The 16,402-nt window shown below is 37.9% G+C and overlaps 1 protein-coding gene across 12 annotated transcripts in view; it reads left to right on the top strand.

Moving 5' to 3' along the window:
- tp73 (tumor protein p73) overlaps positions 1 to 16,402 on the top strand; it is a 234,365-nt gene that overhangs the window by 125,953 nt on the left and 92,010 nt on the right. The window contains exon 1 of one of the 12 annotated variants that reach the window (XM_043676044.1): positions 5,440 to 5,790. The exons of the other annotated variants lie outside the window; for them this stretch is intronic. Coding sequence (XP_043531979.1) covers positions 5,752 to 5,790 — 39 coding nt within the window. The 5' untranslated portion in view covers positions 5,440 to 5,751. Of the gene's footprint in view, positions 1 to 5,439; positions 5,791 to 16,402 lie in introns of those variants that run through there. 12 annotated transcript variants of the gene reach the window in all.

Raw genomic sequence — 16,402 nt, 5'->3', positions numbered from 1 at the left:
TCTTCAAAGCTTGCTGGAGAGGGAGAACCCAGTCAAAGGCTGTCAAGGAGCCCACTCTGTTTTACTCCTGCACTGTTTGCGAATTTACAACTTTCATACAGTCCACGTGCTTTTTCAGGACTATTGCACCTACCTAAACCTCCTACATCACCGGACCTGACCTCGCTTCGACTTGCCTCCTACCCATTCAGGGCCATGCCTGTTGTTCCTACAAAAAACCTGATCCCCTGAAGTAAACTATCTCTCTTGCTTAGCAGAACCTTGAGTCCAGCATTGGCATTTCTGATGCCGTTTCACTCCTCCACCTCCCCCCTACCTGGTTCAGAATCTTCTCCCCATTAAATCTCTGCTGAAGCTATCCAACTAGTTCCATGAGGGGTAGTACTACAATCAAATAGGAACCAAGATGGTTTGGGACTGAATGAAGCTGTTGTTTCGTTAAGTCTGATTTCAAGAGTTTGGACTACACTTTCTGCCAGCTCATTGGATGATAGATGGTATGGAGCTTCATTCTTTATCTGGGTGTATTTATGTTCTGCATTAGCCAAAGTCCTGGATGCATACACGGTTGGGAGATCCTCTCCATTGGGCAACCTATGATCTAATACTATGCCGATGCCATGTGGGGAGGCATCGCATGTCAATGCTAGATCTTGCTTGGGATTATAGTGTGCCAACACCTTTAGAGGATGATAGCTGTTTCTTCACTACCCTGAAAGCTATGCTTGGCTATGGAACCATTTCCAATGCCGACCTTTTTTTTTAAAAAGAGTTGATGGAAAGGTCCCAGGATGGGGTCCAGGCTATGTATGAACTTTGTTCTAATTCACCAACCAAGGAAAAACCTAAGCTCTGATATGGATGTGGAAGTCCAGGCGCCTTTGATTGCCCTCATTTTATCCTCTAACTGGTGTAAATCGGTCTTGTCTACTCTGCAGCCCAAGTAGGTCACTTGGGTTTCCTGGAACACACATTTGAAATGGCTGTGTCGGTACAGGCCTCCATTAGAACTGGGTGACCATTTAACCAGATATTTATTTTGAGTGGTTCTGATTTGGATGTTGCTGAACAATTTAACTTTTTCAAACCAGATGTAAGTGGACTTTTCAGGGTGTGCACTGTCCTGGATACCAGCCTGTAAGTCCTCTTACTCAATTTAGGTCCAGTGAGACTTTATAGTTGTTTTGAATTAACAACTACAACAGCTTGCTGGCTCGGGTCCTGAAGAAAGTTTTAACCATTTAGCCAAGGCCTGGCTTTGTTTTGGGGTTTTGCGAGAGTCCCTCTGTTCAGGATATGTCCTGATTGACACTATTTATTGCCTTCTTTCACGTGGTATTCCCCAAACTCAGTGGGAATGGTGAGGGTGTCCACTTCCGTTGTAATAACCGGCAATTCATATGCTCCATTTGCCGCATTTTCCAATGATAAAGCCAGTTGTAGTTTGAAATCCAGTTGGGCTTTAGCTAGTAGATGTTTTTGCAATGGTCTCTCAGCATCTCTTTAAGAGTTAAACCAAAGTCACATGTCTCTGCCAGTCTTAACCTAGTCTAAAATCCTAATACAGATTGCCCTAGTTCTCAAATTACTGAGTAAAACCAATAGTTCTCAGAATGAGAAGATGCTTGGGGTAGTAATTTCCCTTAACTAAATCCCTCAGCTCTTGAAAGGAACCATTAGGCTCCTAATAACCAAAAAAGCTGAGGGTCCACAAGCTGTCAGGAGAATTACTTGTTGCGTTTCATCTGCCCCAATGTCATTTGTCAGGAAAAAATAGCACATTCTTTCTATATTCTAGGCCCAATCTTTGATTGCAGGATCGAACGAGTCAAGTTTCTCAAAGAACGGCATGATCCCAGAAATGTTCCCCCCAGCTCAAAGACGACCATTGCAAGCAAATCTCTTCAGAAGTGTGCTTTACTCATATCTCCATTGAAGTAACTCTGCAGAGACAAGAATGGCATTCACCAAGTCACCCTTTATTTACAAATGGAGAGTCACTTTCACTGATCCAGGTCCCTAGGAGCCAGCTCTCAATGAACAGGATGTCTGATACTCCTGTTATATCTGTCAGCTAGGGCTCCCTAATTGGTCCAGATGAACAGCTTCAATCAAGGAATGAGCTTTCTGAGATCCACCTGGCTGGCCTCGTTATAATCACTACAGAAACTAATATCATAATCCTTTAACTGGACAACCCAAGATTTAATAATCAGGCGCAAGAGACATTTCATTGTATTTGTAAAGTCTGCTGTTGTGAAATCCAATATGAGCATATTTATGTGCTTTCACTTCAGTCAGTAACCAGCGTGTGAAAAGTATTTGTTCACCTGTATTTTTTTAATTGCCTCTCTTGCTGATCTGGGCCTGCATGCTTCCAAATATCCAATAATCATTTCAATATGTGAGCAAAGGTGATGGATATCAGCAAGTTTTTGAGCTTGGAGATCTGAGTATAACTTCATTCAGCTTGAACAGAACAGGAAAATAGAGCTACAACACAAAATTTCTGCAACTCAATTCCTTTGAAAACAGTTTGTTGCTTAGAGTACAAATGAATCATATCATCCTCTAATTCCAAAGTTACTTATGCTGCAAAGAAACACTGAAAACAGAAACTTTGAGTTTCTTTTGTTGCTCATTAGGTCAGAACACTACAGCCCACTCATATACCTGATCTTGCAGGAATGACTAATCTGAACAAAGATTGGAAGTCCCACATTAGACAGGGCAATTTGATTTTGAATAGTTTCGGTGTTTTTTTTGTTTTTGTCAGATAAATGTGGCTCTGACTGTCAATGGAGATGTGACTATTGTTTGTTATGAATTTCAGCTTTAACTAGTTGATAACACTGATCCTCCTTTGAGTCACAAGCTCATGGGACCTAACCTCTCTATGGGCCTGAACATACAAGTTCAGATGACGTGTAAGTGCAATGCTCAGAAAATGCTGCAATATCATATACACCACTGTTTGGATAAGATATTAAAATATGACCCCATCATTGCACTGAAATTTACATCAAAGATCCTCTGACATTTTCAAAGTAAAGTAGATCCTTACCAACATTCTTTGTCCATCCAACATCATAAAAAAAAAGAAGAGTTAGTGTTTCTGAGAATGTACTTGTTTTAAATTGGCTTCATTTGCCGATTAAAACCGTGTTGATACTTCACAAAAACTCATTGGTTGACTGGCATTTCAGGACTCCATGAGAGTTCATAAGATGCTCTGTAAAGACAAATTCTCTCTTTTTGGTAATTTTTCTGTTTTAAATTTGTTTTTTTTTTCACAGTTTTACTCTGTAAATCAAATGAAAGTATTTTATTTTAATACTGGGCCACAATAGTCAGAAGTTTATTTTATCATGGATCACTTTGTTAATCCTGACCTTTTATGGACATTAGCAGCCTAAGTAAATAAATAAAAATAATTGTGGCAGGCTATGAATTCTTGCACACAGATATGGAAATTATAGCTGCTCAAAGTTTGGGTTGAGTCAAGGGTCCAGCGAAAATGCTGCACATGCTGGAAATCCGATTTTTAAAAATGGAAAATACTGACCATGTCTGGCAGCCTCTGGAGAGAAAAACAGAGTTATTGTTTCAGGTCAATAACCCTTTGTCAAAATTACTTGAGGATCATGATTTGTATCATTAATTCTGTTTCTGCTAGGTGCTGAATACTGCTAGGTCTGCTGAGTAGTTACTCAGAAAAACCCACCTGAACTCCTCAGCTTGTTTCTTCCTTCTTGTTTTGTGTGTCTTGCAAAATTGGTAGTGAAGTTTAATAGCTGTCCTATGACCACTTTGTGCCAATAAGTCAATGACATGATACAATCTGAAGTGTGATGACTTAAGCCTGACAGGAAGCAAGTTTAATGCATGCAGGATATGCAGCCTATCAGAAATTCTAACATACTATCAGTAATAGATTAGAAAACAGTTTTTAAAAAAAGCAAAAGCACTGATAGGGGTTGAATATTCAACCTCCATAAGAGAGCACAGCTTTCTGAAAACCTGAATTGCTCAACTCCAGACATTTTCCAAAATATTGCATTTGATATTCAATGATTTTTTTTTTATTGTCAATGCAGGCATAACTTCTGAGTGGTGTGTTGGACTAGCTAATAGCTTCACCAAGTTGATTACAGTGCTGTGACAGCCTAATCTCATGCTTTGATTTGACACAAAGAATCCTTGACTCCACTTGACCCAGGTGACCAAAATGCAGCACAGTTTCAATCCTGAGTGTTTGAATTTGGAAGTACAATCTCTATTTAATTTTCTTACCTTTGTTTAAACAAACTAACTCTGCTGCAAGATTAATGTGATTTGTAAACCATTTGCATAACATAAACAAAAAGATACATATATCCATATTAATTGTAATTACTTGTTGTGGAAAACTGAAGCTTTCATTTCAGCGATAACATTTTACGGCGGTAGCACCTTTAACATAGTAAAATGTCCTAAGAACTTTTACAAAAGCATAATTAGACAAAGGTTTACGCTTAGACAAAGGTTTATGCTGAGACAAAGAAGGAGATATTAGAACAGGTGATCAGAAGCTTGGTCAAAGTGCTAGGTTTAAAAGAACAACTTACAATGGAAGAGAGAAACAAAAATCTAAGCAGCCAATTCAAATCTTAGGGCCTAGATGCCCAAAGTAATGGCAGTGATTGTGGATGCTGAACATGGGGCCAGTAATATAGAAATGCAATGATTCACTTGGTTCAAGGATTGTACAAGTTATTAGCAAAGAGGGACAAGGCCATGCAAGGATAAGAAAATAAAGATTTGAATTTTAATATCCAGGCATTGTTGATGCAGGAGCCAGTATAGGTCAGCAAGAATCAAGCTGAGTGAATGTGACTTATGACGAATTAGGATACAGCCAGCCAAGTTTTGGATGAGCTAAGTTTGTGGAGAGTGGAAGATTTGGAGGTTGGCCAGGAGAGCATTGGAATAGTTGGATATGGATGCAAGAGGTTTCAAGCTAGCTGAGGCAGCAGTAGAGATGGGCAATATTACACAGATGGCAATAGGAGGAATTAGTCATAAAATGAATATGTAGTTGGAAGCTTAGCTTGGGGTCAAATAGGATGGTGAGATTGCAAACACTTTGGTTCAGCGTCATTCACTGGCTAAGGAGGGGGATAAAATCAGTGCCGATATGAAACAAAACTTGTAGCAACGGCCAAGGACAGTGGTTTTTGATGTTCCAAATTGGAGCTAAAGCACACCTTAAATTTTAATTATATTAACAGTTTTGGAATCTGGCATTGCATAACATTTGTGCATTAAAAACAAAAGTGTTAAGAAACCCTGCATGAGGCAAAATAATGCCTTTTTAATTAATGAAGTCCCTCTGTCATCACAGATCTGAAATGGTAGAGTCCCAAACATCAATGGGCAAGTCTGAACCTGCCTTGTGGTTAATTGAATAGTCATGAGGAATAGAGGGGAGGTCCAAGTTTTTGTTGTTAGATGCAGTCTAGAGAGAGGATTGAGAGAGAAAGAGAGGGGAAGAGAGAACGAGAGATAGGAGAGATGGAAAAACGACAAAGCCTATCCCACCGTGTTTACCTATTTCACAGTCCCCAAGCCTTGGTCAGTGGATGTCATTAAGGTCTATTGTAGACCCCACACCATGTTCCTTTAAGACAGAGAGAAAAACATCCATCCTCTCTCCGATGACACCTGAGGTGGGAATAATCCTAGCTGCACCCACATTTCGGGAACACTAAAATGCTTTACATAAGTGACGCAGCCCAGCACTGCACCACGGTAGGTGGCTACAAATTTACCTCTTATGTATATATTTAAAATTTTGTGTTTCAGATTTTTGGCAAAATCTGTACCTGTTGACTGACTTGTTGGGGAATAAGTTTGATGCTGCTCTCATTTCCTTCTGCTTGTTGCTAGGTAATTAGACAACACCATGTCTGAAATTAATATTATATACTGCTGAGTTGACCTAATGTCACTCTGATCACAAAAAAGGGTTTATAGTAGTGGTGGTCCCTGGTCAACATTGCCTTTTTAGTGCTGCTGTGCCCTTAACTAAATAATCTTATTAGATCCTTATAAAGGTCCTTTGGCTCATAAGATTTTAGATACATTCCAATTCTTCTATAATGCAAGCAAACTCTGAATGAGATATAATAGAATCCCGATAGTTGATACAAATTGCATTTAACTGCGTGATCTAGATACTAAGTGTTTATTCTATAATTAAATCTGTTTGATTCAACCTTTCTTATCTGTGTTTTCTCACATCTACTATAAATTATCACTACTCTGAACTTTTCTATCTTGTTTTTCTCTAAGCTGCCAATAACATTATTGCCAAATTTAATTTATACTTTTGCTGGATTCTCAAAACTGATATCCTTCATCTGCCTGAGCTATACTTCTTTCTAGCAACCACAGGTTCTACTTTACCCCAAAAAAACCCACAAAATGGATGGCTAGGACCTCCTGCCATGTTTCCTTGTCAGGGTCTTGATACTGAGCAGCATTATTCGACATTTGAAACAATTATGCTTTGATTGTGATACCGGCTTCTAAAATTGGATGATGTATCTTTCAGATCTGTTAATTAACGTTACTCAAGTGAATTCTCTGTAAACAGATTTCATAGTTGGTGGTGCATGAAGTTGTCAGATGAATAATATGGCATCAATCTCTAGATTAATGTTTGGATTTGGAAATTTTGGATCAGTATGTTTATTTAGCACTGGGAACTAAAGGTATAAATGCTGCAAATTGTTATCTAAGGTGAAAATGCTTAAAATAAAAGGCACTCCCTAAAAAGAGAAAGGACAGACCAATTTGGTCAGTTTAGTTATTTTTCCCCATCGGTCTGGAATCCCCAAAACCAATCAAGAACATTCAGAAGACTGGATCAGAGGTCATATTTGAGAACTATCTTAAATCTTTAAAGAATTTCATCAAGTTTTTTTTTCTAATTTTATTATATTTTAAATTGAGGTCTTGATAAATTAGAAGATGCATGCTTTTCATTTATTTAAATTAATCCCATTATATTACTGTCTGGGTATCATTGCTCACTGCAAGTAACACAGTAGGGGCCATTATTTGTATAGTCTTCACTCAATAATTTAGATACGAAGGCATCTCATGTTCTGGTGACCTTTGGACATAATTTAAATACACCTTGCAGTATATAGTGACCTTCATGTGCAACATGTCTGTGAACAAGGGACAGTACAAATGCTGAGCATACTAATAAGTGAACCTGTGAAAGAAAGGAAAATTAAAAGAATGGAAGAGCTGAAAACATTGTTAATTGTTTCCAAGAAACTTTGGAAGAATAGTAGAAAGACACAGCGAATTGAAAAGTTGTTCCAGATGTTTGGTACTGAAACAATTTGCTGATGTAGATTAGGAATTGTATTACATTGTGAATAAATACTTGATAGCTATCCAATAATATAAAAAATCTCATTTTATTTAGCCTGTTTTAAAGTCTTACCCTTGGGTTCTGATGAATATTATTGCTACTAGACATTGAGAACAATTCCTTGATTTCACATACTTGGTAGTGAAAGCAACTGTCATGGGACAAGAAGTCAGAGAGATGTTTATGACTGTGTCTTGATTCTCCAACCTGTGCTCCCTGCATGGTTTGCTGGGAGGGCCCAGCCATCTACATTACTCTTGTCACTCTGCTTCCTGGTTCTTAATTTGCTGATTTTAAACCTAATTCTCTATTTATACAATCCACCCAAATTCAATTTATTTTCCCCAATCTCTCAATTGTCTTGCCTGCCCTATATGCTATGAATTGAATTTTGTAGGTTGCTTTCAAATTGTCCAAAGACAGGACAAAGTCCGTTGGAATACTGAATTAAATGAACTAAAAAAAATTTACAGGAAATTGTTGAATTTTCTTTTCTCCCCCTTCTTTCCTCAAGTTTTTGATCTGAGAGAGTTTTATAAGTGCCAGTAGCTCTTCAGTTACCTTGTTTACATGGCCATTGTTAATGCATCTAACTAGATTATTAACTAATATGGTGTCTATCCACATACAGATTCCAACAAGACCCATTGAGATCAGGAACCAAAACCTTGGTTCATGGGCACTGCTATCAGTTGGAGCAACCCAACTGTTGCATTAGCAGAATTTGGCTAAACTCAGATTAAAGACCTGAAGCTCTCCATAACTCATTCATCCAGAGTCCTGGTTATTTCTACAACTGTAACCCTTCTGCTCCATCATTGATTGTATATTGTGTAAAACTATTGCAGAATAGGCACCAGACAAAGCATGGCTAAATATTTTTAATCACAAAAACATGGAAAATATTAGTTGTTTAGATGACAAACCAAACCCATCAAATCAAGATACCAATCAGGACTGAAAATAGCGTAAGAGATTAAATAAATCACAAAGTAACACTTCGGTTAACACCAAGCATGTATTTTAAAAGATGGAATCTAAGAGCATGGAAGGTTGACAGAGACAAGGAATACAACAGTTTGAAATCTAAGGAAAGGAAAATTTACAGTGGGCGATATTGTTGATGTTGAAATCCACTCAGCACACTAAGAAGGGTTAACATTTAAAATTATCTGTAATTCGGGAAGAATAGCTGAGAGAGCAACTTATTGCCAGGGCACATCAATGATTGGCAAGAGCAATTAGAAGTTCTTCAGTCTGTGAACACTTTTTTGATGATAATAGAAATCTAATATTTGGTTTAATAAAACTAGGCATAATGGATAAAGCAATTGAATATGGATCTTCAATTTCTGATGGAATTTGTTCATGGAATGTGGATGTCATTGCCTTGATCAGTATTTATTGCCCTTCCTTGATGCCCTGGAGAAGATGGTGCTCAACTGTTTTCTTGAACCAGTACAGTCCTTGGGTCCAGGGACATCGACATCATTGTCAGGGAGGGATTTCCAAGAAATGTGACCTCATGACAGTGAGGAATGACAAAATAGTTCCAAAACAGGAATGGAACTTGGGTATTCCCATTCATTTGTTGTCATCGCCCTTCTAAGTGGTGGGAGTCATGGGTTTTAGAAGATGCTGTCAAAGGACCGACCCTTGATGAGTTATTTGTGGTACATACTGCTGCTACTATGCATTGGTTCAACTTGTCTCCACATCATAAATCAATACTATGACTTTGAGATGAAGCTCCTAAAAATCTGAGTGCTTGTGTTACATTTAACTAAAGATCAATTAAAGGGCCTTATTAATTTTATCAATATTTCAGTTAAGTTAGATCCAGACCGGATTAGTTTGTGAGATGAGTTTATAAACTAATATCACTGCTGATTGTAAAGTCGTTTTGTAATTAATAAGTTGGGTTGTTCCAGCTTTAAGATTTTGATTCTGGATTAGAAAGAATAGCATCAGGTCAATGCATAATTTGCAGGAAGAAGAAACTATTTATATAAGAAACTATTTATATAGTGGATTTCAAGACCATAGGATGTCTCAAAATGGTGTACAGCCAATGAAATACTTTTGAATTCTGGTAATTTGTAATGGTGAAAATTCAATAGGCAGTTTGTGAAGAGTGAACTCCCACTGACTGCAGTAGTTTAATATATCGTTCAGTATAATATATAATCAAAATGGTGTTCAGAGGTTTGGGTGAAAAAAAATAGAACTTTTAACAGTGCTGATGCAGGAACAATGGAGTCGAGAGTGTGTTGCTGGAAAAGCACAGCAGATCAGGGAGCATCCGAAGAGCAGGAGGATCGATGTTTTGGGCCAGAGCCCTTCATCAGGAATTGACCTAATGACCTCCTTTGTGCAGCAGAAATTCTGTAATTCTCTGAAAAATCACACCTCCAACAGTGCAGCTTTCCCTCATGACTGCATTGGTGTATCAACTCTGTATTTGTGATTCAGTGGGACAGAAACCACAACCTTCCAACTTAACTGACACATACACAGTAATGTGATACTGCAAACTGAGTTCACTTTGTTACAATGAGAAGAATGCACTGATAGCCAAGCCCCACTATTCCATCATTAGACTATTAGTAAAGATGCTTTGATTCAATCACCAAAATGGCTAATTGATCCCTTTTTACTTCTGCAGAGAATAAAAGGCACTTTTCATCATGTTTCTTTCTAAACTGAAATTAGTCCATTTATCATAAAACATGTTGTACTCTTTAAAGCAAATGGCAAACACTGGTTAACATCTGAGCTATAATCTCGAATTAGAGATGTACCCTTTTTGCTCAACAACAGACACACACAACACAAAAGAAAACAGACTCTGCAGAGGTGATGCTTTGATAAAAAGGGAAAAGTTACCACTGTTCAGCCAAGGGTCCAAAAAATAGAATGTGATGAATCCTGACAGTGCCGCTGACTTCTTTTCAATGACATCGAATTACTAACAGCCATCGATTGATGGTGGAATTTTAGTTCAGATTGATATCAAGCAGGATCAAGCAAATTATCACAATTCTGCTTTTCAGGGTATATAAGGTAATGAGAAATACTGATATTGGAATATTTCAGTTTTCTGAGATGTTCACATGAGAGCAGGAGAAAGAGACTTGCAATGCTTAGGATGCTCTTCTTTATGACTACCAAGGTTTGCAGAAATAGAACTCCAGTCCTGAAAAGGTTGCTAGGCAACTATCAACATATTGAGGTGTGGTGGTGGAGGAGTGGGTCTGGGAACACAGCTTCAAATCTCACCATGGCAGCTGATGAAATTTGAATTCAATAAGATCTATAATGTCGAGCTGGCCTAATAACAACTATGTAACCACTGTTAATTGTTGTTCAACTGATTCACTGATGTTCTTTAGGGAAGGAAATCTCCTGTGCTTGTCTCGCCTGATATTATTTAACTCACAGCAATGTGAGTCTTAACTCTTAATTGCAAGTTAGGATGGGCAATCAATGCTACACGAGTGATGCCCACATCCTATGAACAAACAAAAACATGGTTCCACAAGGTCTTTTCCCTTTCCAATTAAACAAGGACCTATCTTGCATATTTTTAAACTATTAGTTTGTATTTTTCTCTAGTCTTTTGACTTCCTGTAAACTTCCTGCAAGTAGAGTGTAACACACAATATTTTCCAAGAAAACACATGGTTAAAAACCAGTTTCAATCCAGAAAGTGTCCAAGTAGTTTGATATTTTTCACATAGTCTATGAATGTAAATATGTATTCCCAACAGTTTTATCATCATGCTGCAAGAGCTATCACATCTGTAAAGATTACTCCGACGTCTTGAGAAGCAGCACTTTAATAATGAAAATGCCATCTTTCTGGAGTGGCTTAACCCATCTCTGTAGTACAGTAACTCAGTCTTGCATTCAATCACTTATGCATATCTTTCCTACTAGATGTATAAGAAATAAGAGTAGGAATAGTTCAAACAATCCTTTGAGCCAGTTCTGCCATTCAACACTTTCATAATTGATCTTCTGTTTCAACTCCACTTTCCTGTCCACTCCCTATATTTCTTGATTTCCCGAGAATCTAAAGTTTTGTAGTTGAGGGCAGCCACAACTCTTGCAAAGAATGCAGAAGATTCATAATATTGTGCATCACAGAATTTCTCTTCATCTCAGTTCTAAATGACCAACCGCTTATACTGAGATTAGGCAATGTGTCCTAAATTTCAGTAAGGCAAACAGCCCCTCAGTGTCTATCCTGATAAGCCCCTTCAAAATCAAAATCAGAAATTACTGGAGAACTTCAGCAGGACTGGCAGAGCAGTTCTGATGAAGGGTCACTGGACCTGTTGACTGTTTTCCCTCCACAGATGCTGCCAGACCTGCTGAGTCTCTCCAGCAATTTCTGTTTCTGTGTCAGATTTCCAGCATCCACAGTTATTCGTTTTATTATTCCTTCAGAAGCACTTCAATCAGATCACCTCTTATTCTTCATAACTCAAAAAACCTAGGCTCAATTTAGTCAGCATTTCATTATAGAACAATCCTCTCATCCAGAAATAAATGTAATAAACCTTTCCTGTACCACTTCCAATGCAAGTATATCCTTCCTTAAACATACAGACTATAAATATGTGTAGAAATCAATTTGCAAAGAAATCCAGTCATTAATCTATATGACTTGCCTCCATAGTACTTGTAGCTGCCTGCTGGACAAGCAAAGTAATCCAATCTTAGTCTGCAAGCAGGATATAATTGGCATTTTTACTCCAACTATTGGCAGAATCTCATGTTCCCACAAATTTAATTGGCCTGTATTCTCACATGCAAAGTTCTCTATTGTGTACCAAAAAGGTAATAGGCTCATGTGGCTTAATATGTGGTATTTTTGGCAAGTCCCTGGATAAATTCAATTTGTTTTGCACTGTGGGTTTTCACAAATAATTACCCTTGTCCTAGATATCACTTTCTCCTTCTGTTTTCTTCCCTACTCTCCAAAAGAGGTTGTACCATTAAATCGACAGAAACTTTGAGCATCAAATATTTCATTATAGCCTAATTCTGTGCTCATCTGACCTCCATGTATACAGATTTAGATGTCTTAGTGCTAATAAAGAGCAAGAACAGAGACTCCGCTCAATACTGCCGCACATTTGATACAGGGGTGCTCACATTAGCTAATTCACTGCATATCTGGCACCTTCAGATTTCTTGGACTCAGTTACGCACAACTTTGGATAAGCAAAGGTGTATTACAACACTGTATCACAGGTGACTCGGATGGCTGGATGGCTGGTTTGCAATGTAGAGTGACGTCAGCACAGTGGTTTTAATTCCCGAGCCAGCTGAGGTTACCATGAAAGACCCACCTTCTCAACTTTTCTCCTTACCTGGTGACCTTCAGATTAAACCTACTACCAGTCATCTCTCACAAATGATAGAGCAGCCCTATGGTCCTCTGGACTACAGTGACTTCTGCTTTACAGGTGAGTAATGTTACCCTGAAATGCTAATATCATTGTTGTATCCTCCTGGGAGTTAAGGTTTGATATTCTGCATAGATGAAATCTTGAAGTGATATACCTCAAACCATGTTCAAACTGACATTAAAACATAATTTACTAGGAAGAAAAGATTGGGATTCCTTCCAACTCCCTATCCTGCAGCCCCCACCCCTCCCCACACCACCCACCCCCTCCCACACTTCCAACATGATGCAGACTTTTGCAAAACAAATTCTGATTTACCTCCTCTTTTATCCTATGCTTTTCAAACCACAGGTCTTGTGCACTTTAGGCCCTTGTCCTCATCTGAACTTTTCAGTAAAAATAATTTGTGACATGCGATTTATACAAGAATATGAAAGAGCCAAACATTCATCAAGACTTAAATAAGTTCTTCAGACCAGATGATTATTACTGCCACATTCTAAAGTGAAGCAACTTCATTTGCTCAGTAAATTACGTTGCTGCTCGAGGGCATTTGTTCCATCTGGTATAATTAGATTCTGGGTTATTGTTAATTCAGTCATTATTCCAAGATTTGATCTCATAATCCAGTCTAGTATTGAGGTAGTGCTGTTCTTTGGTTGAAGTAGAAACCCACAGTCCTGTTTGCCTGTTTAGATAAATGTGAAAGATCCTTTGACAGTTACTAGAAGAGGAGCAAAAAGGTCCATGTTTTGACCAACATTCCCTCTTAAACTACCATAAATAAACTAAATGTTCATTTAACTCATTGTTTTGTGAGGAAGTCTTTGTGTAGGTTGGCTATCATTTCTACCTACCTAATAGTCACTGAACTTCAAAAATGAAATAATCATACAAAGTATTCTGAGAAGTTTCAGTGGCTTTATGGTGTACAGTCCCCAGCATTTATCAAGTAAAGCTTCACACTTATCAAGTAAAGCTGCTGAAATCGGGCAAATGACACTAACCATTTGCCATAATCATTAAAGCCAATTATTGATGTGTCATTTGTAACTCATTATGCACACTAAGCATTTTGTACAGCCTTATACCTTATGGTGGTAAACACAGTTGATATTTGATTGTATGGTCCAGCAAGACATGAGAGGTAGAAGCTTTGTTGTGGTAATTTTCACAAATTGCCTCTAATCATCAGGGTAATGCTGTTAACTTTTGCACTCTTCCAACACGTTCCAGAGATTAGTAGTGTGCCAGTTTTTGTTGCACAAGAAACAATGTTATTCAAGTTTTCATTTTGTTTGGTTTAAAAAATTGATTACAAAGCTTGTATTCTCTTGACTTTGGAAGAATAGAAAAGTAATGTAATCAAGGTATTTAAAATTAATTTAAATGCAGTAAATAAATATAGAAAAAACATTCCTCTGATGATAAGATTCATAACAAGAGTTTTAATCTTAAATTAGAACTAGGGCTTTTAGAATAGAAATTACGGAACACCTTTTCACATGCACAACAGTGGAAACCTGGGATGTGCTCCCTCAAAAAGTTTGAAGACTGGAATTGAGATTTTTGTTGGACAAGGTAATCATGGAATATGGAATAAAGATGGGTAAATGGAGTGAAGTACAGGTCAATCATAGTCTGAATGTGCAGTCGGTTACTGTGTTTCCATTTGGCATTATTAACCTGTTGCTTCTGACATGAGTAACTTCATAAGTGAATTACCTTTGAATTAAATTTCACTGCTGAGCAGCAGAGGGCGCCATTTGATTTATTTCCACCCAAATAAATCTGCAGGCATTTAGTCTGTGAAAAAAACAGGCTGGTTATAAACGATTTGCGGCATCAACTTGTGTATTGTTTGGGGTGGGGGACAATGAGAAAGAGGGTATGGGATACCAAATCTCAGTTAAAGTACAGGATAGTTGTGGAAAGGAGGGAATTGCCAAAATATTTGTACTTACATTCACTCTTATTTACACTGTGTATATTATCTGTCTTGAACTTCTTTCTACATTTTTATTTTATCTGAAGTGAAATAAATTGAGATTTAAAAAGCTGCAATTAAATATCAGAAAATGTTGCAAATACGCCACAGGTCCCTGAACGCCTGTGAAGAGAAAAGACTAGTCCACTTTTTAGGTAGATCTTAAAGATCTCTATGAATCTATGACCTCTGACAAAGGACTAAACCCTCACTAATCTGCCTTTTAAGTTTTTCAGTACTGACAGATTTGCTGTGTACTTGTGGTATTGAATGGGTGAATTTAAAATATATAAGACAATTTTATTTCAGGTTTGATACATAAAGATCTACCAGAGATGACCTGCAATGAACATAGATCATAGGTATAAATGGAGGCCATTTGGCTCAACATGCTTATGCCATCACATTGAAAAAGCTGGGTTTATCATCCATGTTCTTTCTCAATATAGTTCTGCAATTCTTTCTTGTTTACATATATGCTCTATTTCCTTTTCAAAGGTTAGTACTGAATCTGCATTCACGAATGTTTTCAAGTAATTTGTCCTTATTTACTATGGATACAGTTTTGTTTTAATATTTTAAGAAAGCATTTAGTGGCATTAGAAGGAGTTCAAAAGTGATTCACTACGCTAATTCCTTGGATGGAGAAATTGATTCATCAAGAAAAGGTAAACAGATGAGATTTCATGATTCACAAGAGTTTAGAAGAATGAGAGATAATAAAAGATTCTGAGGGCGCTGTCAATGGGGTAGATGTTGAAAAGGTGTTATTTCTGTCATCAGGGCAATTTCAAACTGGGAAGCATAGCTACAGAATAAGGAGATGCTCATTTTAAAACTAAGATGCAAAGGAGTTTCTTCTCCAAGAGAAATTCTTCATCCAGTGAGTTATGGAGACTCGATCATAGAGTATTTAAAGAGGAGGTAGATGGAATTTTGAAATATTGGACAGTTGAATGCTATGAAGAACTGGCATATAAGAGAAGTTGAGGACTGGGTAAATCAGATGTGATTTTATTAAAGAACGGGGCAAATAGTCTCCTCCTCCTATTTCTTATGTCCTGTGCATAATAGTGTTGTAATGTGGAAATAATGACAGTCATTTTGCACACAACAATCTTCCTTATATTTCATGATAATAACCAGATTATCTGTTTAAGGTTATATTTGATGGAGGAATGTTGGCCTAGATGTTAGGAAAAGCTACCTTGTTCATCCTTGAAATAGTACCATAAGATTTTTCAGTCCATCAGAGAAAGCAGTTAGGTGTTCAGCTTAATGGCATAATTGGAAGATGACGTGGCAGGAGAAAGTGAGGTCTGCAGACGCTGGAGATCAAAGCTGAAACTTTATTGCTGGAACAGCACAGCAGGTCAGGCAGCATCTAGGGAACAGAAGATTCGACGTTTCGGGCACATGCCCTTCTTCAGGAATGAGCAGAGAGTGTTCAACAAGAGAAGATAAAAGCTAGGGAGGAGGGACTTGGAGGAGGGGCGGGGGAAATGTGATAGGTGGAAAGAGGTCAAGGTGAGGGTGATAGGTCGGAGCAGGGTGGAGGCGGAGAGG

This window comes from Chiloscyllium plagiosum, chromosome 34 (assembly GCF_004010195.1).
Source record: "Chiloscyllium plagiosum isolate BGI_BamShark_2017 chromosome 34, ASM401019v2, whole genome shotgun sequence".
NCBI classification, from domain to species: Eukaryota; Metazoa; Chordata; class Chondrichthyes; order Orectolobiformes; family Hemiscylliidae; genus Chiloscyllium; species Chiloscyllium plagiosum.
This window is presented reverse-complemented; position numbering and strand designations above follow the sequence as displayed.